Source organism: Theropithecus gelada, chromosome 20, assembly GCF_003255815.1.
Source record: "Theropithecus gelada isolate Dixy chromosome 20, Tgel_1.0, whole genome shotgun sequence".
NCBI lineage: Eukaryota > Metazoa > Chordata > Mammalia > Primates > Cercopithecidae > Theropithecus > Theropithecus gelada.
In genome coordinates this window covers 70,862,558-70,889,624 of record NC_037688.1, presented here as the reverse complement: position 1 = coordinate 70,889,624, position 27,067 = coordinate 70,862,558, and the positions used below count along the sequence as shown (strand labels likewise).

At 45.8% G+C, this 27,067-nt stretch overlaps 1 protein-coding gene across 5 annotated transcripts; it reads right to left on the bottom strand.

Moving 5' to 3' along the window:
- Positions 1–1,225: 1,225 nt before the first annotated feature.
- Positions 1,226–26,003, bottom strand: RSL1D1 (ribosomal L1 domain containing 1). 5 transcript variants are annotated; one of them, XM_025371170.1, is made up of 10 exons: positions 25,834–26,003; positions 24,609–24,748; positions 21,181–21,319; positions 19,905–20,053; positions 19,713–19,814; positions 15,800–15,893; positions 15,588–15,713; positions 13,621–13,908; positions 11,149–11,513; positions 1,226–1,261 (listed from the first exon to the last, which is right to left on the bottom strand). In XM_025371170.1, the coding sequence occupies exons 1-9, from the start codon at positions 25,936–25,938 to the stop codon at positions 11,193–11,195; spliced, it is 1,464 nt and encodes a 487-aa protein (XP_025226955.1). In that variant the 5' UTR covers positions 25,939–26,003; the 3' UTR covers positions 1,226–1,261; positions 11,149–11,192. The 5 variants fall into 5 exon arrangements, with proteins under 5 accessions (XP_025226955.1, XP_025226954.1, XP_025226956.1 ...); XM_025371169.1 differs by lacking the exon at positions 1,226–1,261 and having other exon boundaries at positions 10,732–11,513; XM_025371171.1 differs by lacking the exon at positions 1,226–1,261 and having other exon boundaries at positions 10,732–11,513; positions 13,621–13,905.
- Positions 26,004–27,067: the final 1,064 nt, after the last annotated feature.

Sequence of the window (27,067 nt, the reverse complement as noted above, 5' to 3'; positions counted from 1 at the left end):
ACTCATGCTTGGAACCCCCGCACTTTGGGAGGCCGAGGCAGGAGAATCACTTGAGGTCAGGAGTTTGAGACCAGTTTGGCCAACATGGTGAAATCCCTTCTCTACCAAAAATACAAAAATTAAGTCAGGTGCATTGGCTCACATCCATCGTCTCAGCCCTTTGGGAGGCTGAGGCGGGCAGATCACTTGAGGTCAGGAGTTTAAGACCAGCCTGGCCAACATGGTGAAACCCCATCTCTACTTAAAATATGAAAATTAGCTGGGTGTGGTGGCACACACCTGTAATCCCAGCTACTCAGGAAGCCAAGGCAGGAGAATTGCTTGAACCCAGGAAGCGGAGGTTGCAGCGAGCGGAGATCACACCATTGCAATCTAGCCTGGGTGAGAGAGTGAGACTCTGTCTCAAAAAACAAACAACAACAACAAAAACCCCACAAAAATTAGCCAGGTATGGATGGCCCACACCTGTAGTTCCAGCTACTGAGAAGGCTTGAGGCAGGACAGTCTCTTGAACCCGGGAGGCAGAGGTTGCAGTGAGCCGAGATCACACCACTGCACTCCAGCCTGAACAACATGGCAAGACTCTGTCTCAAAAAAAAAAAAAAAAAAAAAAATCCAGAAGACGCAAACAAAAACAAGTGACAAGTAATGAAACTCAAGGTCAAAGATTAAGAACATGGACTTGAAGGAGACGGGACAGTCATTCAAAGGAAACGTATTTTCTTTTTCACCAGCAGGAGGACTCAGTAGGTACAAAGTTTATCAAGGGAGAAGCCTGGGCGGGGACAGTGATTGCCAAACGCTCCCGGCAGCTGTGGTTGCTCTTGCCTTGGGGACAGGAGTTCAGGTGAGGTTACTGTTTATTAGAGAGCATCAAATGTGGATCGCAGAACTCCATAGCCACCAACCTAACTCAAGTCCCGGTTGGGATTTTCACTGAGAAATGGTTGTGTGGCATTTTATCAACACATCAGCACCCCTGCGAAAAAGGTTTGGCTTCTAATTAATCGGATTAATAGCCAGCTTCCAAATCAATGGCTTTTCTTAACACACCAGCAAAAGTCATTTGCTGAGTGAAAACCTGAGAACATCTACTATTCAGTGATCTTTCCTGAAGAGATAAGTGGTAAGAGCAACTCCGCCCAACAAAATATGAAGTCTTAGGTTTTTCAAGCAGTAAATGAATACTGAATGAAAGCTAAGCATAAAGATAATACATTAATGGCTGGGCAGGGTGGCTCACGCCTGTAATCCCAGCACTCTGGGAGGCAGAGGTGGGTGGATCACCTGCGGTCAAGAGTACGAGACCATCCTGGCCAACATAGTAAAACCCTATTTCTACTAAAAATACAAAAAAGTAGCCGGGCATGTGATGCATGCCTGTAATCCCAGGTACTCGGGAGGCTGAGTCAGGAGAATCGCTTGAACCCCGGAGGCAGAGGTTACAGTGAGCTGAGATCACGCCACTGCACTCCAGCTTGGGCAACAACAGTAAAACTCCACCTCAAAAAAAAAAATAAATAAAATAAAATACTACTACTACCTTCATATAAAATCATGGGGACAACTGGAATGGAAAAAGAAATTCGAAGAGGAAAAAATGGTAAACCTTGCTTTTTTTTTTTTTTTTTTTTTTTGAGACAGTCTCGCTCTGTCACCAGGATGGGGTGCAGTGCTGTGATCTCAGCACACTGCAATCTCTACCTCCTGGGTTCAAGTGATTCTCCTGCCTCAACCTCCCGAGTAGCTGGGACTACAGGCATGTTACACCACATCTGGGTAATTTTTGTATTTTTAGTAGAGACAGGGTTTCACCATGTTGGCCAGATGATCTCAATCTCTTGACCTCGTGATATGCCCGCCTCGGCCTCCCAAAGTGCTGTGATTACAGGCGTAAGCCACCGCGCCCAACCAGTTTTTTGTTTTGTTTTTGAGACAGGGTCTTGCTCTGTCCCCTAGGCTGGAGTGCAGTGGCGCAATCTCAGCTCACTGCAACCACTGCCTCCCAGGCTCAAGCGATCCTCCCATCTCAGCCTCCCAAGTAGCTGGGACTACAGTGCCTGCCACCACTCCTGGCTTATTTTTGTGTGTGTTTTTGTAGAGAGGGGGTTTCATCTTGTTGCCCAAGCTGGTGTCAAACTTCTGGGATCAGGCAATCCTCCTGCCTCGGCCTCCTGAACTGCTGGGATTACAGGTGTGAGCCACCACACCTGGCCCAGGTGTTTTCAATGATGTCTTTGCAACTGTATGCACTAAACATTTTAGGTGTCAGGTTAAATACTAGGGGGAACAGAGTTCATCACAAAACTTTAGGGTATGTAGGAACACACAAAAAAAACACTAATGAAAACAATGACAAACACTAGTGGTTTTGGCCTTTTAGGCTTGAATTCACCTTTAATGGAACCATTTTATTAATTTGCCATTTCATATGATGTTTTAACCCTAAATTGCTGGTAAGTTTTGTAGCTGAATTTTCTGAGCATTTGTGGCTAACTATGCTGTGTTCTTTAGTTTACTAAGAATTTTGTTTCTGATTCCCTAATGTTTAGCCATCCTTACATTCTTCAGATAAGCTCTCCTAAGCTGTTATTAACCTGGTTAAGCAGTACAAGGCGTACATTTATCTTAAGACCAGGTGAGAGCAGTTTTTCTGGAGAAGAAAACTACTAGGTTTGAGTACTAAAAATATTACTTTTGCAAAATGAATTGGGAAGCTTTGAATTATAACGGCAACTACTCAAGATTTGTATGCACGACATTATTTTATTTTTTGAGACAGGATCTTTCTCTGTTACCCAGGCTGGAGTGCATTGGCGTGGTCTCGGCTCACTGCAACCTCCACCTCCCACGCTCAAGCAATCCTCCTCCCTCAACCTCCAGAGTGACTGAGACTAAGCCACCTTGCCCAGCTAATTTTTGTATTTTTAGTAGAGACGGGGTTTGCCATGTTACCCAGGCTGGTCTGAGCTCAAGTGATCCACCTACATCAAGCCTTCCAAAGTGCTAGGACTACAGGTGTAAGCCAGCGCACCTGGCCCACAGTATTATTAAGTTAAATCTCACTGTCTTTTCTCTTCCAGTTTTCAGGTTTTTGTCTCTTCATCCAGTTTTGGGAACTTTTGAGTTCCCATTATCTAGACATAAGATGTTGATATGAAATGGGCATAATTCCCTTTTATTTTTTTTAGCTTATCTTTCCTGCCTAGGTTATTAAATGGCAAATATTTGTTTTTTCCCCCCCTGCTTTGCAGGGATGTATTGATCTGCCACCTTTTTCAAAAACCAGTTTAGGGCCAGGCACAGGAGCTTACACCTATAACCCCAGCACTTTGGGAGACTGAGGTGGGAGGATCCCTTGAAGTCAGGAGTTTGAGTTTAGCCTGGGCAACATAGTTGAGACCCATCTCTACTAAAAATCTAAAAATTTTTTCAAAGCCAAGCACAGTAGCTCATGTCTGTAATGCTAACACTTTGCGAGGCCAAGGCGGGTAGATCACTTGAGGTTAAGAGTTCAAAATCAGACTGGCCAACATGGTAAATTCCTGTCTCCACTAAAAATACAAAAATTAGCCGAGCATGGTGGCACGCACCTGTAATCCCAGCTACTCAGGAGGCAGTGAGCCGAGATTGTGCCACTGCACTCCAGCCTGAGCAACAGAGACTCTGTCTCAAAAAAAAAAAAAAAAAAAAAAAAAGAAAAGAAAAAAGAGAAATCCAACAGCCTGACAGAAAAATAGTCAATGGATATGAACAAGAGACTAGATCTCTGAAGAAATATAAATTGTTAACTTAATATAAAAAAAATATGCAGCCCAACATTAATATTTAAGACAGCCTTTTAAGTGACTTTCAATCACAGTTAACAAAGAGCAAGCTAAAAGTTTTATAAAAGAAATGATAGCGTCTCACCTGTTACGGCAGGCAACTTTTTAGCAAAATAAGGTCAGGAATAGTTTCCCCAAACAGCTGGACACCCTCCGTCAAGACAAACCGTCTTAGATAAAAAGATGAGCAACGTGATGCTGTGTTTCTTTTATACGAATTAGGCTCTTGATTGGATAATTGAAATAACACGGATTCTCACAAGCAGAAATCTTCACACATCAGGTTAGATTGTTTTCTTAATTCATGCAATAATGTAATCCCTCAGTTCTATAAACGTTGAAGAAATTCACTTCTCACAAGGAGAGACTGGGGGTAAATCCATATAGCAGTTCGCTTGAAAGCCCCCACGTAAAATAATAACAACAACAACAACAACAAATAAAAGATCTGTTTTACCCTGGTTGGTTTTTAGTTGAGCATTTCATTTGGTTCACCTGCTGAGAATTTGGTAACGATGTTACTGTGAGGCAGGACGACTTCTAGCCACTGTATCCTTCACAGCACTGTTTCCCAGCACTCACTGAGCAGAAGAATCACCTGGCCTCTTGGTCAAAACACAGATTCCTAAGTTCCACATGTATACAGTAATTCCAGTTAAGCAGGTCTGCAGTCGGACCGGGAGTGTGCATTTTTCAGAAACACCACCCACCCCGACCAGGGATCTTTAAATATTTTTACCATGCTCTTAATAAGAGACATTTCAGAGGGATGAGTTGAAGGAGGGCTGGCATTTGTTCACTACAAAATCATACCATTGCAGGAATCTTGGAAAATATAGACCAGAAGGAAACAAAGGGAGAAAAATAAGCATAGGAAAAAATACTGTAAAAAAATCAAGATATTAAATATTAACTGAGCTTATGTTTAGGAAGTGGAACTGTGTATTATTATTTACAGGTTTTATTTACAGACTAAAGGGTGCAGAAGGCATTAAAATATTTTGTGATACTAATCCCATTTTGGAGATAAAAAATAAGCACTGGTCAGGCACAGTAGCTCATGCCTATAATCCCAGCACTTTAGCAGGCTGAGGTGGGAGGATCACTAGACGCCAGGAGTTCAAAGTGGACGACATAATGAGATACTCAATTTTTTTTTTTTTTTTTTTTTTAGATGGAGTCTCCGTCTGTCACCCAGGCTGGAGTGCAGTGACACCTTCTCGGCTCACTGCAACCTTCACCTCCTGGGTTCAAGTGATTTTCCTGTCTCAGGCTCCCAAAGTAGCTGGGACTACAAGTGTGCACCACCACACCCAGCTAATTTTGTATTGATTTTTAGTAGAGATGAGGTTTCACCATGTTGGCCAGGCTGGTCTCGAACTCTTGACCTTAGGTGATCCACCCACCTTGGCCTCCCAAAGTGCTGGAATTATAGGTGTGAGCATCATGCCCAGCCCCCAAGATACTCCATCTCTTATATATATATATATATATATATATACTTTTTTAAATTAGCTGGTCATAGTGGTGCCCACTTGTAGTCCCAGCTACTCAGGAGGCTGAGGTTGGAGGATCACTTGAGCCTAGGACGTCAAGGCTGCACTGAGCCATGATCGTGCCACTGCACTTCAGCCTGGGCAAAAAAGTGAGAACCTGTCTTACAGGTAAAATCTGTAAGTGTTTAAGTGTGGAATTTTTAAAAAATTTATTTTAATTTTATTTAAAAATTGAGGCCAGGTGTGGTGGCTCATGCCTATAATCCCAGCACTTTGGGACACCGAAGCAGGTGAATCACGAGGTCAGGAGTTCAAGACCAGACTGGCCAAGATGGTGAAGCCCCCATCTCTACTAAAAATACAAAAATTAGCCGGGCGTGGTGTCATGCGCCTATAATCCCAGCTACTCAGGAGGCTGAGGTATGAGAATCACTTGAACCCGGGAGGCAGAGGTTGCAGTGAGCTGAGATCGCGCCATTGCACTCCAGCCTGGGTGACAAGAGCAAGACTCCATCTCAAAAAAAAAAAAAAGAAAAAGAAAAGGACCCAGCAGAGTTACATAAACAGGAGATACTAATCATTTTAAGCATTGGACTGCAATGTTATAATCTGGGGTTAAATAGAACCACCTAAATAATTTGCCATTTTTTCTCTCCAGGAGCACTATACTGAAATAATCCCCACAACCAAAATTTTATTCATAGTCTTTGATCAGATGCACTAATTTCCTCAGGATCCAAGGACTGATGAAGGTTTCTCATGGCTCATAAAGTCCAAATTGGGAATCTTGGTATTTCAATATTAATACTATCTGTAGGCAAGAAAACCGTGACAATATCAGAAAAAAAATGTAGGTAGTGCAGAACTTTCAAATATTTAACTAAATGGCAAGATTTCTTGGCTCTTAAACACCCATATACAGAAAGTAGAGCAATTTCTTTTTTTTTTTTTTTTTTTTTTTTTTTTTTTTTTTTTTTTTTTTTGAGACGGAGTCTCGCTCTGTTGCCCAGGCTGGAGTGCAGTGGCCGGATCTCAGCTCACTGCAAGCTCCGCCTCCCAGGTTCCCGCCATTCTCCTGTCTCAGCCTCCCGAGTAGCTGGGAGTACAGGCGCCCGCCACCTCGCCCGGCTAGTTTTTTGTATTTTTTAGTAGAGACGGGGTTTCACCGTGTTAGCCAGGGTGGTCTCGATCTCCTGACCTCGTGATCCGCCCATCTTGGCCTCCCAAAGTGCTGGGATTACAGGCTTGAGCCACCGCGCCCGGCCCGTAGAGCAATTTCTTGGTACCCTCATTTTAGTATTTCTCAAGGAGACCAAAATACAATGTGATCCTTTTTTTTTTTTTTTTTGGAGATGGTGTCTTGCTCTGTCGCCCAGGCTGGAGTGCAGCGGCGTGATCTTGGCTCACTGCAAGCTCCACCTCCCGGGTTCATGCCATTCTCCTGCCTCAGCCTCCCGAATAGCTGGGACGACAGGTGCATGCTGCTGCGCCCAGCAAATTTTTTGTAGTTTTGGTAGAGACGGGGTTTCACCGTATTAGCCAGGATGGTCTCAGTCTCCTGACATCATGATTCCCCCGCCTTGGCCTCTCAAAGTGCTGGGATTACAGGCGTCAGCCACCGCGTCCAGACTTTTTTTTTTTTTTTTTTTGATGGATTCTCAGTCTGTCACCCAGGCTGGGGCGCAGTGGCGTGATCTTGGCTCACTGCAACCTCTGCCTCCTGGGTTCAAGCGATTCTCCTGCCTTAGCCTCTTGAGTAGCTGGGATTACAGATGCCCACTACCACATTGGCTAATTTTTGTATTTTTAGTACAGACGAGATTTTGCCATGTTGGCCAGGCTGGTTTCGAACTCCTGACCTCAGGTGATCTGCCCACTTCAGCCTCCCAAAGTGCTGGGATTACAGGCATGAGCCACCGCGCCCAGCCACAATGTGATGTTTAGCAGTTGGATTGACTTAAATACATTCATGGCATGTAAAATGAAATTTTAATTATTATGATTCCTGAAAAAACAAATGAACTAAAACTCAATTACTTCCTTCAGAACAAAAATGTTACACTAGAATTTCTCCCATCAGATCTCATTTCGTTCATTAAATCTCCCTGGTGAAGAAGATGGATTCCAGAAACCCAGGGCCAACAATGAAATATCAGCCTCATACTTTGCCCATAAGAGCACACAAGAGCATCATATACCATAGTAGAGATTTATGGTCCTCCTCTTAGCCCCCGGGGAGACTACTATCAGCTCCTAGCACTATCAGCTGGCTAGGAATGTGTATGCAACACTTCTGAAGCCTTGGAAACCTAGTACAGAACGTACCCATCTTAAGATGATTCAACTTTATGATTTTTCAACTTTATGATGGTATAAAAGTGATACATAATCAGTAGAAACCATACACACACAACCATTGTTTTTTACTTTTAGTACAGTATTCATTACATTTGTCAACACTTTATTATAAGATAAGCTTTATGTTAAATGATAATACCAGCATCTTGCTCAATAAATTGAAGCCGGCTTTTTCAACAGAGAATATTATTAGAATGAAACTAGATGCAAGAACAGGAAGGTAAACACCTGTGTCATATTCAACAAGACTGAACTACGGGGCAAAGAATCACATAGTGTTGCAAAATCTTGAACTGGCTAGAGGATACGATTACAAAACCCACACAGCTATTGCTGGAAAATTATGTCATGCAGAGAACAGACTGGCATGATTATGTATGTGGATTTGTCCTACACAAATCAGATCTTTAAGTGAAACAAGTCTATCTAACCATAGAACCTAGTTTCTATGGAAAACAAATCAATTAAGCTAAACTCCCACATTTTAAATGTATATTCATTTATAGAAGCCTGAAAGGACAGTGGGGTTACAAATAATTTTATATTTTAGAGGCTTTCATAATTTAAAAAGTTAACATTACAATTCGTGTTACTAAAATGCAAAAGCAGGTTGGGCACGGTGCCTCACGCCTGTAATCTGAACATTTCGGGAGGCTGAGGCAGGAGGACTTGAGGACAGGAGTTCAAGGCCAGCCTCGGGAATACAGGGAAAACCCATCTCTACGACATACGTAAAAATTAGCCAGGTGTGATGGCATGCCCCTGTAGTCTGAGCTACTTGGGAGGCTGAGGTGGGAGGATGGCCTTGACCCCAGGAGATTGAGGCTGAAACTGTGATGGCACTAGTGCACTCCAGCCTGGGAAACAGTAAGACCATCTCCCCCACTGCCCGCACCCGCCCCCCCCACCCCCCCAAAAAAACCAAAAGCAGGCTAGACTCCTCTAACTTGAGGGAGAGCTACAGATCTGTTTTCTTTTTACTCAGTTTTGCTCTGCCACCCAGGCTGGAATGCAGTGGTGTGATCTCGGCTCACTGCAACCTCCACCTCCTGGGTTAAAGTGATTCTCCTGCTTCAGCCTCCCAAGTAGCTGGGATCCCAGGCCTCCCACCACGCCTGGCTAGTTTTTGTATTTTTAGTAGAGATGGGGTTTCACCATGTTAGCCAGGCTGATCTCAGATCTCCTGGCCTCAAGTGATCTGCCAGCCATGGCTGGGATTACAGATGTGAGCCACCATGCCCAGAATTTTTTTTTTTTTTGAGACTGGGCCAGGGGAGGGGGCGGCAGGCCAGGGATTGTCTCTGTTGCCCAGGCTGGAGTACAAGATCGTGATCATGGCCCACTGCAGCCTCTACCTCCCAGGTTCAAGCAATCCTCCCACCTCAGCCTCCCAAGTAGCTGGGACCACGGGCATGTGCCAAATACACCCAGCTTATTTTTGGTAGAGATGTGGTTTTGCCATGTTGCCCAGGATGGTCTCAAACTCCTAGGCTCAAGCAATCCACCCAGCCTTCCAAGTGCTGGGATTATGTTGGGAAAAGCTGAGTGTTGGGAGAAGCTGAGGCAGGGCTTGCATGTCTGACACAATGTAAGAGTCTTGGAACATGTCCGGGGTCCAGGGTCTAAAACCCCTTGTGGCCTTTGGAACACCAAGCTCTGTGCTAAATGGTGGAAGGGTACCCTGAGGCGCCATAATCTAAGCCCAGGGCATAAAATCCCTCGTGGCTTGGATCGAATCCAGGGCTTGTGGCTCTGGAACGTGTCTAGACTTGCTGGCTCCTTGCTCTCCCAGGATCAATTGTATCTTGAGTTAAAACAACCTGCTCTCCATTATCTCAAGTAGCAGAACAAATGCTAAACCATCACAGCTGTAAATCATGTGCTTAATGCAACGCGCCCTTTCCACCTCCACATTCTCACCACTTGTTTCTTTGTTGGATTACCAATAAACAGCATGGGCTCCCAGTGCTCAGGGCCTTCGCAGCCTCCACGATGGCGATGGTCCCCGGTCCCACTTTTCTCTCTCTCAAATTTTTTCTCAATCCTTTGACTCCGCCAGACTTCGTCACCCCCACGACCTGGTGTTGGCTCTGATCACTCCAACAGGGTTACAGATGTGAGCCACTGCACCTGGCACCCACATCATCTCTGAAAGCAGTTCAGTCTTTTGCATGCAAGCACATTCCTGCACTGCAGTGAATCTGTAACTTACTACAGATGCATACCAATTCACAACCAGTGAAAGGCCGAATACCTAAAAAGTTTACCGCCTCAGAATATACTTGACAATTGCGGAAACTTCAGTAGTCTACTCTTCCAAGTTTCCTTGGAGTTGTCACATATAAGCAAGTCCATATGGACTGAGGAGTAACGAGGAAGAGGGGAAGGCTTATGGAAGATAAATCACGTTCTTGCCTCCAGTAGGTAGGATTCAATTCAGTGCCTGTATAAATGACTCCATGTTAATTTCCCTTCCCATATGGATGCTAATCCAGTGACTCATAAGCTTAGACCAACTCAGCATGAGAGCCAAGCAACTCATGCTTCTCCTGAATTCTATAGCTGTATTCTCATACAGCCAGGCACTCACTGGGCCACTTTGGGGATGACCACAAAGGTATGTGATGGGTCACATCATAGACCTCCAGTCAGACCCACGTGATTTGGAAAGCCAACAGTGTGTCTACTCAGAAGCAAAGCAACGTTATACTTTTTTCTGAGACGGAATCTCAGTCACCCAGGCTGGAGCACAGTGGGGTGATAGTGGCTCACTGTAGCCTCGACCTCTTGTGCTCACTTGATCCTTCCACCTCAGCCTGAGAGCACAGGTGCACACCACCATGCCACACTATTTTTTTTTTCTTTTGTAGAGATGGGGTTTCACCAAGTTGCCCAGGATAGCCCTAAACTCCTGGGCTCAAGCAATCCTCCCACCTTGGCTTCCCAAAGTGCTGAACCACCACAGAGAAGCACTCTATTTTTCCTCTATTGTATTAGCAAATACACAGAAGGACAATTTAAAAATATATTATTATACCCAGGAACATGTGTCAGAATTATTTATGGAGGTTTTATTATTTTTATTTGTTTTTGAGATGCAGTCTCGTTCTGTCATCAGGCTGGAGTGCAGTGGCTCAATCTCGGCTCACTGCAACCTCTGCCTCCCAGGATCAGGCAATTCTCCTGCCTCAGCCTCCCTAGTAGCTGGGATTACAGGCGCTCGCCACCACGCCCAATTAATTTTTGTATTTTTAGTAGAGATGGAGTTTCACCATGTTGGCCAGGATGGTCTCAATCTCTTGACCTTATGATCCACCCGCCTCGACCTCCTGAAGTGCTGGGATTACAGGCATGAGGCACCGCGCCTGGACTACTTATGGAGGTTTTAAAAAATCTTGAAGTCCAGGCCTGACGCTTGCAGAAGGTTACTTATAAAGGGGGTCAAGATCTGAGTATTTCTAGGAAGCTCTGGAGGCAGCACTGAAGTTTCCTTCCGGCTGAATGACTGACTTTAGGCCGACTGCGGTACTTTGGGTTTTTTGGGCCATTTTTTGGGGGTGTGGGAAGCTTTTCTCACAGATTTACTAAGAGTGGTGAAGAATCTGGCCCCTGGCTTTTTTGGAGTCTGTCTCGCATCTTTTTTCCCCAGTGAAGGATTTTTTTCCTTCACTGCCTCTTCTTTGATCTTTCGCTTCTTCCCTGGGCCTTTCCCTGGGGTCTCTGCAGCTTTTGGGGTCTCAGATGCTGGCAAGGCCTTTCTTTTCTTCCCACGAGGTGTACTGGGATTAGGACTCTTTGTTGGAGACTTCTTTCCTGTGGCATGTTTTTGAATCTAGGAAAAAAAAAAGAAAGTTTAATACAGAAAAAGCCACAACACCTGACACTCTAATTCCAGGAGTTACTGTTTTTATTTTTATTATTTTTGAGACGGAGTTTCGCTCTTGCTGCCCATGCTAGAGTGCAATGGCACAATCTCAGCTCACTGCAACCTCCACCTCCCGAGTAGCTGGGATTATAGGCACGTGCCACCACGCCCTGCTCATTTTTTTTTATTTTTAGTAGAAACAGGGTTTCACTATGTTGGCCAGGTTGGTCTCGAACGCCTTGGCCTCCTAAAGTGCTATGATTACAGGCGTGAGCCACTGTGCCCGGCCAAGTTACTCTTTTTCAGCACATGGCCAAGGTACTGTTTTTATTAGTTAACCCCCAAAAGGTACACCTCAGTATGATGACAGAGATAAGCTGTATTTCACTATTAAGAATGAGGGATAGGTGCAGTGGCTCATGTCTGTAATCCCAGCACTATGGGAGGCTGAGGCAGGTGGATCACTTCAGGCCAAGAGTTCAAGAGCAGCCTGGTCAACATGGTGAAACCCCGTCTCTACTAAAAATACAAAAAGTAGCCGGGCATGGTGGCACTTACCTGTAATCCCAGCTACTCAAGAGGCTGAGGCATGAGAATTGCTTGGGCCTGAAAGGTGGAGGCTGCTGTGAGCCGAGATCATGCCACTGCACTCCAGCCTGGGCAACAAAGTGAGACCTTGTCTCAAAAAAAAAAAAAAAAAAGAATTGTGAAGACCCAGAGGTCTTCCTGGTCCAGTCAGAGGAAAACCACCTTTCCCTACGACTGAGGGGAGGGACTCCTGGAAGCACCATGAGGAGCACAGCAGACACACATGGGAGCAAACCCTGAGTCCTCCAACTGTAGCTGCACATCCCTGGCACATGGTGTAGGGCAGGGGTTCCCAAATTCTCTGCGTAAAAGCCAACTGGTGGCTGGGTGCGGTGGTTCATGCCTGTAATCCCAGCACTCTGGGAGGCTGAGGCGGGCGGATCACCTGAGGCCAGGAGTTCGAGACAAGCCTAGTCAACGTGGCAAAACCCCGTCTCTACTAAAAACACAAAAATTAGCTGGGCGTGGTGGTATACGCCTATAATCCCAGCTACTTGGCAGGCTGAGGAAGGAGAATTGCTTGAATCAGGGAGGCAGAGGTTGCAGTGAGCTGAGATCACACCACTGCACTCCAGCCTGGGNCTCCCAAGTAGCTGGGACTACAGGTGCTTGTTACCACGCCTGGCTAATTTTTTGCATTTTTTGCAGAGATAGGGTTTTGCCATGTTGCCCATGCTGGTCCCAAACTCCTATGTTCAAGCAATCTGCCCGCTTCAGCCTCCCAAAGTGATGGGAATTCAGGTACGAGTCACTGCACCCGGCTGCACTTTCTATAATAATAAGGATCACAAGAACTGAGTCTACAGCCTGGTGACATGCGGAGACCCATCTCTAAAAAAAAAACCAGGCCGGGCGCGGTGGCTCAAGCCTGTAATCCCAGCACTTTGGGAGGCCGAGGCGGGTGGATCACGAGGTCAGGAGATCGAGACCATCCTGGCTAACATGGTGAAACCCCGTCTCTACTAAAAATACAAAAAACTAGCCGGGCGTGGTGGCGGGCGCCTGTAGTCCCAGCTACTCGGAGGCTGAGGCGGGAGAATGGCGTGAACCCGGGAGGCGGAGCTTGCAGTGAGCCGAGATCGCGCCACTGCACTCCAGCCTGGGCGACACGGCGAGACTCCGTCTCAAAAAACAAACAAACAAACAAACAAACAAACAAACAAAAAAAACCAAAGCAAAAAAAAAAAAAAAAAAAAAGCCAACTGGTTGGGGCTAGGTGTGGTGACTCACACTTGTAATCCCAGCACTTTGGCAGGCCGGGGTGGGAAGACTGTTTTGACCCCAGAAGTGTAAGACCAGTCTGGGCAATATAACAAGATTTCATCTCAAAAAAAAAAAAAGAAAAGAAAAAAAGTACAATAAATCATATGATAATCACTTTCATTGTTCTTTGGGTTCACTCTAGTATTTTTCATCAGCACAGTACCTGCCTGACACAGTAGCCACTAAACCAATCCATTATGAACAGTAAATATTAAAACAATACCTCTACATTTTCATTAGCTGGAGTCGTCTTTCCTATTGGTACCAGCTGTGGAATTTCATCTTCGGATTCATCTGTTGCTTTAACTTGGGCTTTTCCTCTGCCACGTTTTTTCTTCCCATGCTCTGGGGTCTGTTCCTTCTTCGATTCAGGTTTCTTCACTGTAGTATCACCACTTTCAGGTGCCACATCATCTTTACTAAGAACTGATGCAGACTTCCTAGCCTGCCTCTTCTTTTTCCTCTCCTTTTGTTTTTCAAAATTTCTCTCTCTTCGTTTTCTCCTTGCCTCCTACCAAAAAACACCAAACACTTTAGCAGGAACAGTTCTGTTGGTTAAGAAACGGCATAGATTTACCACTTGCGGTTTTGATTATCCATAAGCCCCTGAATGGACCTTGATCTGTACAAAGAACAAACTCCTTAACTAGCACTGGAACCTCAACCGCAGTTTTTGACTCACAGCCAAACATGCATTTTACGCAGTAAATTATATACTGGCATTTCAGAATCTGACTATCTAAAGCATATAGTTAAGAGACTTTTGTGAAACACAGTATGGTTTAGAGAGTGTAAAGAATAATCCTCAGCTGGGCGTGGTGGCTCATGCCTGTAATCACAGCACTCAGGGAGGCTGAGGCAGGAGGATCACTTGAGGTCAGGACTTCGAGATCAGCCTGGTCAACATGGTGAAACCCCATCTCTATTAAAAACACAAAAATTAGCTGGGCATGGTGATGCGTGCCTGTAGTCCCAACTACTCAGGAGGGTGAGGCACAGAGAATCATCTGAACTTGGAAGGCAGGGGTTGTAGTGAGCTGAGATCATGCCACTACACTCCAGCCTGGGCGACAGAGCAAAACTGTCTCAAAAACAAAATTAAAAATTCATTGGACACACTTAACATGGCTAAAGAGAGAAACACTAAGAGATCAGTCTCACAAATAGCAAAAATTAAATTTTCTTTCCTTCCAAAAGCTTCTTTTGCTAGAGTACAAGTAATACTGAAAACCTACAAACCAAGCCCAGGAGGTATCTGTGAACATAATCTCCCACACCCATGTGCGTGCACATCACGTGAATTGGTGTGTTGAAATCATCCCTAGGCCCAGTCCCCATGAATGCGGGTGTACGAGTTTGTACTGTGATCAAACAGCGCCTTTTCTAGGGGTGGCTCGTGCCTGTCACTCTTTTCCCTGAGCTGTCAGGATTAAACTCCAGCCACCTACAACCCTGGATGGGAAAAACTGGGTAAATAATTATGTCAATCCCTTTTATTACTGTTTCAAATGTATGTATATATCTCACATTTATTTCAATGTTTTAAGCGTTTTGGTCTTTATTTAGACATATGGTGATGTTATCTACGACTGGAAATATGTGGTAAGAACTTAACTCAGGCCCCCTCAAAAGCCAGTTAATCCAGGCCAGGCATAGTAGCTCTTGCCTGTAATCCCAGCATTTTGGGAGGCCAAGGCAGGCCGGTTGCTTGAGCACAAGAATTCAAGATCAGCCTGAGAAACAGGGAGACCATGTCTGTACAAAAAAAAAAAAAAATTAAAAATTAGCTGGGCGTGGTGGACCATGCCTGTAGTCCCAGCTACTCGGAAGGCTGACACAGGATTGTTTGACCCCAGGAGGTCAAGGCTTCAGTAAGCCTTGATTGTGTCACTGTGCTCCAGCCCGGGGAACAGAGTGAGACACTGTCTCTCTAAACAAAACCAGCAAGCACTGGATCAAACAAAAGTTAAAAACACACCCAATTTATCAATAAATACAAGATATTTCTATCTTAACATGCATTACTGATACTAATATCAACTACTTCATGTAAAGTGACAAAAGCATAACCACCAGAAAACCAGAAGACAACTGGAAAGTCAGGCAGGTATGATGGTCTACTTCTCTTTCCTAGGGACTGAGTTTACACCCTTCATTATTCATTCTATAAGTATTTAAAATTCTACTAACTTTTTTCCGCTTATTAAGCATAGATCTTTTGGTGGCTTCATCCCAATTGCTGACAAACGAGGAAAAGATGGGAAGCGCAGCCGATTTATCAGTTTTCACAAACAGGAGTTTCACGCTCTCCCACTTCTGAAACAAAGAAAGGAGTAACATCGTCTACATATACTTTGTTTCTTTTAAATGAACAATCAATTGATGCTCCTGCAATACTGTACCTCTGGCAATTTTTCTGAAAGTCCTTTGGTGACAGCAACAATGTTTTCAATGATGTGCTCAATTTGCATTCCAATGTGACCGATACGTATAGCACTGAAATTTAAGAGTATTAGACAAGATTTTAAAAAACCATTTTTCAAAATAAACCAGGCAGGTATATGAGAAATATAAATACATAATTCTCAAGTTTTTTTTCTTTTTTTTTCTTTTAAAAAGGTAGAAACATTAAGCCTGGGCAACATGGCAAAATCCTGTTCTCTACCACACTAACAAAAATTAACTGGGCATGGTGGTACATGCCTGTAATCTCAGTTACTCAGGATGCTAAGGCAGAAAAATCACCTGAGCCCAGGAGCTCAAGGCTAGTGAGCCCAGATCCGGCAACTGCACTCCAGCCTGGGTAACAGAGCAAAAGTCTGAAAAACAACAACAACAAAAATCCATTAAAATCTTTAGGTTCTAAATATATTTTATTTCATTTTTGAGAAAGTGTTTTCTTGTTGCCCAGGCTGAGGTGCAGTGGCACAATCAACGTACTGCACTTAATCGGAGTAGCTGGGACTACAGGTAGCCCAGTGGATTTTTGTATTTTTTGTAGAGATGGGTTCTCACTCCTGGGCTCAAGTGATCCACCAGGCTGGTCTTGAACTCCTGGGCTCAAGTGATCCACCAGGCTGGTCTTAAACTCCTGGGCTCAAGTGATCCTCCTGCCTTGGCCTCCCAAAGTGCTGGGATTACAGGCATGAGCCACCATGCCTGGCCTAAATGTATTTTAAAGGAAGATTATCATCTTTCATGTACTAGAAATTCCTTCTACCTAAAGTAAAATGTCACATCATGAGGGGGTGATTTTTTTTTGAGATGAAGTCTTGCTCTGTCGCCCAGGCTGAAGTGCAGTGACGTGATCTCGGCCCACTACAACCTTCGCCTCCTGGGTTCAAGCAATCCTCCTGCCTCAGTCTCCCTAGTAGCTGAGATTACAGGCGCACACCACCACGCACACTAATTTTTTTTCTGTTTTTGAGATGGAGTTTCGCTCTTGTTGCCTAGGCTGGAGTGCAATGGTGTGATCTTGGCTCACCACAACCTCCACCTCCTGGATTCAAGCGATTCTCCTGCCTTAGCCTCCCGAGTAGCTGAGATTACAGGCATGTGCCACCACGCCCGGCTAATTTTTTGTATTTTTTTCTTTTTTAAGTAGAGACGGAGTTTCTCCATGTTGGTCAGGCTGGTCTCAAACTCCTGACCTCAGGTGATCCACCTGCCTCGGCCTCCCAAAGTGCTGGGACTACAGGCTTGAACCACTGCGCACAGCCTAATTTGTATATTTTAGTAGGGATGGGGTTTCACCGTGTTGGCCAGGCTGGTCTTGAACACCTGACCTCCAGTGATCCACCCACCTCAGTCTCCCAAAGTGCTGGGATTATAGGCGTGAGCCACCATGCCCAGCTGAGGGGGTGATTAAAGAGCTGGTAGCACCTGACTGTGAGGCTAAGGAGCATTGGGAGGCTAAGGAGCATTGGGAGGCAGGGGCAGAGCAGGTTCTACCTTTATCTTAGACAAACCCATGTCGCTGAGTCTGCCTTCAAGCTGTTCTAAGGGGAGCTACCTCCAGGAGTGTCACCTGCTCTCTCTATAGTTCTACTGCTCCACTCAGCTGCCATGTTCAAGAATAAACAGTTCTTGTCCCTGGTGGAACAGTGTCTTTCAGCTAAGATCAAGATCATCCCTTCAGGTGAAAGAGAGTGCAGGCAGAAGCCCAGTGAGAAACCTGGAGGGCTCAGCGCTGGGGCCAAAAGGCAGGCTCACTGTCGGCACAGTGTCTGCGGAATGAGGATGAGACAGGCTGTTGCTCCTCTCTTTTCAGCCAAAGACTGGGTACTGCCCATTCCCTGTGCTTGTTACCACCTGCCTGCAAGCACACTTGAGCATCCCAGATAGAAAAATGGTGAGGGGGTCAGAAGAGAGAGGAATAGAAGTGGAAGAGGAAAATAAATTATTATGCTGGGGAAAGGTAAGAGAGGAAATAAAAGAATGATTTCTTTTTTTCTCAGTTGTCTGCAACTTTCTTTAAGCTGTTGCTTTTGCCTTGGAAGATCCCCAGTGGTAGGAGACTCCTTTACCTGCCTTCCTGGTGCCATCTCCTCCTCCCAGGTACTGATGGGGCCCATAAACACGGCCTGACTTCTGGCCAACCAGTTCCATGAGCCACTGCTTTGACATCCGCCTTTAACCAAAAGGACAGGGGTCCAGGCCCCGTGGCTAACTCTTCTCAGCTACTTCATTACACCTGATGAAGGGCTTCCCAGCGGCACGCAGAAAACAACGCCAGAGACCACCTGTCCTGCCCATCCGCACCCTGCTCTGCTCTACCTGGAGACACTCTGCTGGGGTCAGGCCTCCCTGGTGAGCAGAGGTAAGAAATCTGTGTTTTCTGCCAAGTGTGACCACTGGGTATGCATGGTTCCTGGGGAATCTCTGGGTGGAAGGGCAGCGGCCTACAGCTCTGTCCTACTGGTAGCTACCCATCTCCACACCGCAGTCAGCAAGGTGAAGTACTTCATAAAATGTATTTTCAATACATTTAAAACCTGCCCTACCCCCCAAGCTGGTACACTGCCAAGAATACAAACTTAACCCATTTCTCAGCCTAATAAAATAGCCTGAGCCACATCCTCTGCTCAGCCAGAGGTCGGAAGCAATCACTGACCTAAAACATCTGTTCTAGTAGAGTAGGTGTGGGGGCTCCGCCTAGCTCAGTGTCCTGAGTAAGGTTAAACCAATACAACAACACAGACACCAAACAGGCGGATGAACAGGATAAATGCTGAATTCATTTAATAGGAAGTTGAACCAAGAATAAGGTGGATCTTCACTTTAAGGGGTAATATGGTGCTTTTAAAGGACAATCTGAGGCCAGGCATGGTGGCTCACGTCTATAATCTCAACACTTTTGGAGGCCAGGACTGGAGGACTAGTTTTGTCCAAGGGTTTAAGTCCAGACGGGGCAACATAGTGAGACCCTGCCTCTACAAAACATTGAAAAATTAGCCAGGTATGGTGGCATGTGCCTGTAGTCCCAGCTACTGAGGAGGCTGAGGTGGGAGGATTGCTTGAGCCAAGGAGTTGGAGGTTGCCGTGAACTGTGATTGCACCAGAGTGCAGTAGCACAATAAATAGAGGACAAGCTGAAAGCCCAGAACTAGTCATGTTCTCCAAGCATTCATCTTACTCTCTTTGCTTCCCTTAGTACCTGGAGCTGCCCTGTTCAACGCAGTGACCATCAGCCACTAGCCACATGTGCCTATTTTAAATTTAAAATTCAGTTCCTAACACAGTAGCCACATTTCAAGTGCTCAATAGCTACATACAAGTAGTGCCTACTGTATGAGACAGCACAGATGCAGACCATTTCCATCACAGTAGAAAGCTCTACCAGACAACATTGTTCTAGAGAACTGAACTTTTTTTTCTTTTTTCATTTAAAGACACTCTTGCTCTGTCATTTAGGCTGGAGGACAGTGACAAGAACATGATTCACTGCAGTCTTGACCTCGTGGGCTCAAGTGATCTTCCTGCCTCAGCCTCCCACGTAGCTGGGAGCACATGGATGCAGCACTACACCTGGCTAATGTTCTTGATTTTTCTGTAAGTGGGGGAGGGGGGTCTCACTATGTTGCCCAAGCTGGACTTGAACTCCTGGGCTCAAGCAATCCTCCTGCCTCGGCCTCCCAAAGTACTGGGATTACAGGCATAAGCCACTGCACCTGACCTGAGAATGGATCACTTCTGAGGAACAGATTTTAGTTCTAAAAAAGATCTGGAGCCATTAACAAAATCTTTTTAAAAAGTATATAAAATCATTGTCAAATATAAGATTAAAGGAGGCACATATGAATGCCTTTTACCTACCTGCAAGAACCGCTTTTAGAAATGTTTAAGACCGTTCCACCTACACAGTCATTGATCTCTCTTGATAAATTCTTGGACAGAAGGTTTACAGATACTGGAACTCTATAAAAAACACACCGGCATTCAGAACACAATGCTTACACACCTAGTAACTTCATGCTGCTAAAGTCTCGTCATTACTAAGAAACTTACTTCTTTCTTTGATAGAAATGTCTCCCAATGAGTGAGGGTAAGAGCCGCCTAATTCTGGCATCAGTAAGGAAGAAGTCAAAACTGCTCAGAAGGCGGAGCTTGGCTTCATAGGATTTATATTCCTTCTTTAGCATTTGGAGGGAGATAATCTAGGAAGTATAGAGAAGAATAAAAACAAAAAGTTAGGAATCTAAACAAGGGAAGAAATACTTAGGCAACAATTTGTATTTGGATTAAAAAAAGTCCTAGAGCTATGCCTCTTATACTTTAATGAACACATGAGTGCCTAAAATGTGCCAGGCACTATGCTACATGCTGGAGACACTGAGACAAATGAGAAAGGGCCCCAGCTAAAGAAACTTAGATACAGGTCAGCAACATATATATATTGTTATACATATATTGCTGTATGTGCTCACGCCTGTAACACCAGCCCTTTGGGAGGCCGAGGTGGCCGAATCACCAGAGGTCAGGAGTTCAAGACCAGCCTGGCCAACATATTGAAACCTCGTCTCTACAAAAATATAAAAATTAGCCAGGCATGATGGCGGGTGCCTGCAATTCCAGCTATTCGGGCGGCTGAGGCAGGAGAATAGCTTGAACCCAGGAGGTAGAGTTGCAGTCAGCCAAGGTCCTGCCACTGCATTCCAGCCTGGGCGACAGAGCGAGACTCCAAACAAAAAAAAAACTTAGATACCTTAGATCCAGCAGGTAATAAAGATAAGTACACCAACTACAAAACAGCTAATCAGAGAAAAACAAGATGCTGTGGAAGTACAGAGGAATGACACGAGCCACCTCTTTTATAATTTGCAAGATACAAAAGCTACTGACATACACGCCACCACAAATTAAGTTAAAAAGAGAAAAGTAGAACAAAAATACTAAGAAATATAGCCGGGCGCGGTGGCTCAAGCCTGTAATCCCAGCACTTTGGGAGGCCAAGACGGGCGGATCACGAGGTCAGGAGATCGAGACCATCCTGGCTAACCCGGTGAAACCCCGTCTCTACTAAAAAATACAAAAAACTAGCCGGGCGAGGTGGTGGGCGCCTGTAGTCCCAGCTACTCGGGAGGCTGAGGCAGGAGAATGGCGTAAACCCGGGAGGCGGAGCTTGCAGTGAGCTGAGATCCGGTCACTGCACTCCAGCCTGGGCGACAGAGCGAGACTCCGTCTCAAAAAAAAAAAAAAAAAAAGAAAAGAAATATAGCAATGTATTTGTGACATCATTTTGACTGAATTAAATCCTCCTGAAAATATTAACTAGGCTTCCTACCTGAGAAATGGTTTTAATTCCATGCTTGTTTAAAAGCTTTCTATAAAACTGTTCTGTCTTTTCAGGAGTTGAATTGGGTTCATCCTTTGTAAATAAACAGATATCTTCTGAATCTGATCGAATGCTATGAGGCAAGGTCCTACAAAATATGTGAAAAGAAACCGAGGAAAGCATTATTACACACATTATGCATGTTTGTATCACACAGAATACACAATAAACTTAGTGTCATTTAAATAACCTTTAGTCATGCTAGTTAAGCAAATACTGCACCACAAACAACATTTAAAAATATATTTTATGGCTAGTAGTAGTGGCTCAAGCCTGTAATCCCAGGACTTTAGGAGGCCAAGGCATATGGATCACCTGAGGTCAGGAGTTCGAGACCAGCCGGCCAACATGGTGAAACTGCATTTCTACTAAAAGTGTAAAAAATTAGCCAGGGGCAGTGGTGGGCGCCTGTAATCCCAGCTACTTGAGAGTCTGAGGCAGGAAAATCGCTTGAACCTGGGAGGTGGAGGTTGCAGTGAGCCAAGATGGCACCACTGGACTCCAGCCTGGGTAACAAGAGGCAAACTCCGTCTCAAAAAGCAAAAACCAAAATAAAAAACAAAACTCACTTTCAATGGCAAATAAATGACAAATACACACAGGCCCAAATATCAATTAACACTTGGGATATAGCAAGAATTAAAATATACTCAAAGACATCCAAATTCTTGCATATGTAATTATTATGATGTATCTGTTGCTGTATGTGCACACGTACTCTAATGTGCTATAATAACCTAGCTTAATCAGGACAGGCCTGGTTCAGAATTTTACCTTCTCTAAAACTCAACTCCATAAACAGAATAACTCTTTCTTCTTTTCTTTTTTTTTGAGACAGGGTTTTGCTCAGTCGCCAAGGCTGGAGCGTAGTGGTGTGACCACAGCTCACGATAGCCTCCAGCACAGTTGAGACTCCAGGCGCTTACCAGTTGGGCCCCCAGCTAACTTTTGTATTTTTCGCAGAGACAGGGTTTTGCTGCATAGCCTACGCTGGTCTTGAATTTGTGGGCTCACGTAATTCACCTGCCTCACCCTCCCAAACTGCTGAGATTATAGCTCAGCCAACCTTTTTTTTTTTTTTTTTTTTAAGATGGGAGTCTCACTGTTGCCCAGGCTGGAGTCTCTGCAACCTCTGCCTTCTGGGTTCAAATGATACTTGTGCTTCAGCCTCCCAAGCAGCTGGGATTACAGATGACCACCATCATGCCCGGCTAATTTTTGTATTTTTAGTAGAGATGGGGTTTTGCCATGTTGGTCAGGCTGATCTCAAACTCCCGGGCCTCAAGTGATCCACCTACCTTACCTCCCGAAGTGCTGGGATTACAGTGACGAGCCACCGTGCCCAGCACAACATAACTTTTAAGAATTGAAACTAGCCAGGCACGGTGGCTAAGCCTGTAATCCCAGCACTTTGGGAGGCTGAGACGGGCGGGTCACAAGGTCAGGAGATTGAGACCATCCTGGCTAACACAGTGAAATCCCGTCTCTACTAAAAAATACAAAAAACTAGCCGGGCAAGGTGGTGGGCGCCTGTAGTCCCAGCTACTCAGGAGGCTGAGGCAGGAGAATGGCGTGAACCTGGGAGGCGGAGCTTGCAGTGAGCTGAGATCCGGCCACTGCACCCCAGCTTGGGCGACAGAGCGAGAGTCCGTCTCAAAAACAAAACAAAAAAAAGAAACAGGCTGGGCACAGTGGCTAAAGCCTGTAATCTCAACACTTTGGGAGACTGAGAGGGAGAACTGCTTGAGCCTGAGTTTGAGATCAGCCTGGACAACACAGTGAAACCTCATCTCCCTCATCTCTACAAAAAATTTCAAAATTAGCTGGGCATGGTGGCATACACCTATAGTCCCAGCTACTTGGGAGGCTGAGATGGGAGGATCACTTGAGTCAGGTCAGGGAGGTCGACGTTGCAGCGAACACAGATCTCACTACTGGACTCCAGTTAGGCAACAGCACAAGACCCTGTCTCTTAAAAAAAAAAAAAAAAAAAAAAAAAGAGAGAGAGATAAAAGAATCGAAACCAAAAACATGGAATAAACCAAGCGGGACCAGCAAACACAATTATGCCACATCTTACAGAAAATAAAATAAGAGGGTTTAACTCATTTCTTATGCTTACAACCTATATTCTGAAGAAGCATTTTGTAATCACCATGGATTTTTTCATAGAAAGGACTTCACTGGAGTTTTTAGTAGTCTCTGTACAAAGGAATAAATTGTAGCCCCAAAGAATTTTTGCTTGACATGGAAAGATAACGGTTTCTAAAAAAAAAAAAAAAAAAAAAAAAGCTGTTTAACTTATTCCACCTTTATTCTTTCAAACACCAGGTTTTCGATTTAACAGACCTGATTACGTTAGCTGTTCACCAAGCTCTAAGAAAACTGGTGATTTTTTTTTTTTTTTTAGATGGAGTCTTGCTCTGTCGTCCAGACTAGAGTGCAGTGGCCGGATCTCAGCTCACTGCAAGCTCCGCTTCCTGGGTTCACGCCATTCTCCTGCCTCAGCCTCCCGGAGTAGCTGGGACTACAGGCACCCGTCACCACGGCCGGCTATTGTGTGTGTGTGTGTGTGTGTGTGTGTATGCCATTCTCCTGCCTCAGCCTCCCGGAGTAGCTGGGACTACAGGCACCCGTCACCACGGCCGGATTGTGTGTGTGTGTGTGTGTGTGTGTGTGTGTGTGTTTAGTAGAGACGGGGTTTCACTGTGTTAGCCAGGATGGTCTCGATCTCGTGTGTGTGTGTGTGTGTGTGTTTAGTAGAGACGGGGTTTCACCGTGTTAGCCAGGATGGTCTCGATCTCCTGACCTTGTGATCCGCCCGCCTCAGCCTCCCAAAGTGCTGGGATTACAGGTGTGAGCCACCGCGCCCAGTCAAAAACTGGTGAAATTTCTAGAAAATTTTAGCACATCTGAATTCCTACGGTTCTTTTATTTTTATTTTTTTGAGATGACTCTTGCTCTGTCGCCTAGGCTGGAATGCGATGGAGAGATCTCTGTTCGCTGTGACCTCCGCCTCCCAGGTTCAAGCGACTCTCCTGCCTCAGCCTTCCCAGTAGCTGAGATTACAGGCACTCGCCATCATGTACAGCTAATTTTTGTATTTTTGGAGACGGGGTTTTACCATGTTGGCCAGGCTGGTCTTGAACTCCTGATCTCAGGTGATCCGCCCACCTCGGCCTCCCAAAGTACTAGGATTACCGGTGTGAGCCACCACGCCAAACCTCTATGGTTCTTTTAGACCTAATTGTTTTACTTCATGTCAGATTTTTATTATAAGTTTGCAAAGTTTCCATTAGAAACTACGATGGAATTGTTCGAGTTACAAAGAATGAACAAGCAGATAAAAACAGCAAAGGTAGAAAATCACAACTTACAATCTGACCCTCAGTTCTTTACTTGGAATTTTCCATAATACCACCATTAAAAATAAATTTTCACTCTCATTCAAAAGCAACCCGTAATTGTTTTTCCTGGACTTGCAATGTGTCAGGAGCGCATCCACTGCCTTTCTAACCTGCAAAGTGAAGATTGACAAATAAGTGAAATGTTCTCACAATAACTTACACAAATAAGTGAAATGTTCTCAATCTAATTTAGCATTTGTCCCCTCTCACACCTATTTTTTCCCTTCCAACTTCAATTTCAAGGGGTAACCTCCATAACCGTATCTATGAGGATCTTGCAATTTATATTCAGAAAAATCTAAGAATCCATCAAACACGCCTAAGTATCCACTTCCAGCACTGTCTGCAGGACACCTCTTCTACTTAAGAGATCGGGCCAGAGGGAAACGTGCCTCTCCTGCCCTCAACGATGAAAGCAGTAATTCCACGAAAAGTGCAAAGTGTCATCCATTTAGCATTTACTGAGCACTCTCGTTTTTTTTTTTTGAGACACAGTCTCGCTGTTGTCGCCCGAGCTGGAATGAAATGGCAGGATCTCGGCTCACTGAAACCTCCACCTCCCAGGTTCCAGCAATTCTCCTGCCTCAGCCTCCCGAGTAGCTGACAATACACGCGCCCGCCACCACCCCCCAGCTAATTTTTGTATTTTTAGTAGAGACGGGGTTTCACCATGTCGGCCAGGCTGGTCTCTAACTCCTGATCTCAGGTGATCCACCCCCCTCGGCCTCCCAAAATGCTGGGATTACAGGCGTGAGCCACCGTGCCCGGCCTACTGAGTACCTTCTCACCACGTGCCAGGCCCTTGGTCAAAGCGCTTTACACGCATTACCTATCCCGATCCTGGATAGCGGGGAGTGGAAGGGCCCATTTTAAATAACGGGTAGCAGACCTGCAAAACTAAACGACTCGGTCAAGGGCTAACGATAGGGAAGCTAAGCCAGGTCGCCAGGTCGATCTCGTCTAGCTCCACGGTACACTTGCAACCCAATTCAAGAGCGCCAGGCCGCAGGACTGGGGGAAGCAGGCGCCCACCCAAGTGTTTAAAGGGGAGAGGCAGCTGAGGCACACGGCCCGCAAGCGACCGTCCCACAGCCTCTGGGAAGTGCGCCGAGCACGCACTCAGGTTCCGGCACCCTGCGCCTCACGAGGTCACCGCCACCCCGCTTCCAAGCCACCCTCCCCAGGAACCACTCACCTGCTCTTTGTCCAGCTGCTTCCGTGCTGTCGGAGCCCCTGGAGTCGAGGCGGAGGTTGCAGTCGAGGCTGAAGAAGACGGCGGCGCGGAGGCCGAGTCCTCCATCTTGTTTTCACCTCGTGAAGACGCGCGTGTGAAACCCCGCGGCTGGCTTCTGCTGCGCACGCGCGAGCGAGGCCCGGACCCGGAAGCGAGGGGGCGGGAACCGAGCCTCTGTGCGTCATTTCCGGGCGAGCGTAGGGTTTTGCACTTAAGGGCGGTGGCTGCTGTCAGAGTCAGTTCCTTGAGGAGGCACCTGCTCTTCCGCTCTTCTCCCGCTTTCCATGAGGTGTGAGTAGTAGCTTGGGTGTCCCTCAATCTTACACGATAGAAATCAAGAAAGCACCTTGAGGCGGGAGTCCCGTCAGGAGGCCCAGTGGGGTCCCGCACACTCCACGGTCCCCGCCTCCGGAAAGGCCGCGCGTGGCGTGGGCAGAGAGCGGAATCCTGGCTCTACTGCCCACCTGCCGGTTGACTTTAGGCGATGCCAACCCCAGGCTGGTGAGGAGTCCATGAAATATAAGGCACGGGAGCCACCCGGCGCGTCGTTAAGCAGCGTGAGGGACTGAAAGATGAGTCTGAGCCAATCTCTTAGCTTCTGGTCTCGCAGAGAGGCGGGAGGTAAGATCCTGTACAAAAAAGCGTGGCTGGCCGTGCGCGTGGCTGGCGCCTGGAATCCTAGCGCTTTGGGAGGCCGAGGCGAGGGATTCCAGGAGTTGGAGACCAGCCCGTGCAATATACGAGACCCCGTCTCTCCAAAAAATACAAAGATTAGCCGGCGTGGTGGTGCGCGCCAGTAGTACCAGCTACTTGGCAGGTGGAGGATGGAGGATCTTGAGCCCAGGAATTGGAGGCTCAGTGAGTTCTGATCCGCGTCACTGCACTCCAGCATAGGCAGTAGAGCGAGACCTTGTCGCTAAACAAAGAAGCAAGTAAGAGCGGAGGCTGGGTAACTGACAAATCGAATATCTTACAACAGGGGAGTCCAATCTTTTGGCTTCCATGGGCCACAGTGGAAGAAGAATTGTCTGGGCCCACATATAAAATACATTAACACTAATGATAGCTGATAAGCTTAAAAAAAAAATCTTTAAAAAATCTCATAATGCTTTAAGAAAGTTTACGAAATTGTGTTGGGCTGTATTCAAAACCTGGCCTCCAGGGCCGCACGCGGCCCTTGGGTAGGACAGGCTTG

Coding starts and splice junctions, on each gene's coding strand:
- RSL1D1 (XM_025371170.1), bottom strand. CDS start 25,938: ATGGAGGACTCGGCCTCCGCGCCGCCGTCTTCTTCAGCCTCGACTGCA. Junction 20,054..21,180: donor GAATTAAAACCATTTCTCAG/GTAGGAAGCCTA, acceptor TATACTTCCTAG/ATTATCTCCCTCCAAATGCT. Junction 15,714..15,799: donor TTTCAGAAAAATTGCCAGAG/GTACAGTATTGC, acceptor TCTTTGTTTCAG/AAGTGGGAGAGCGTGAAACT.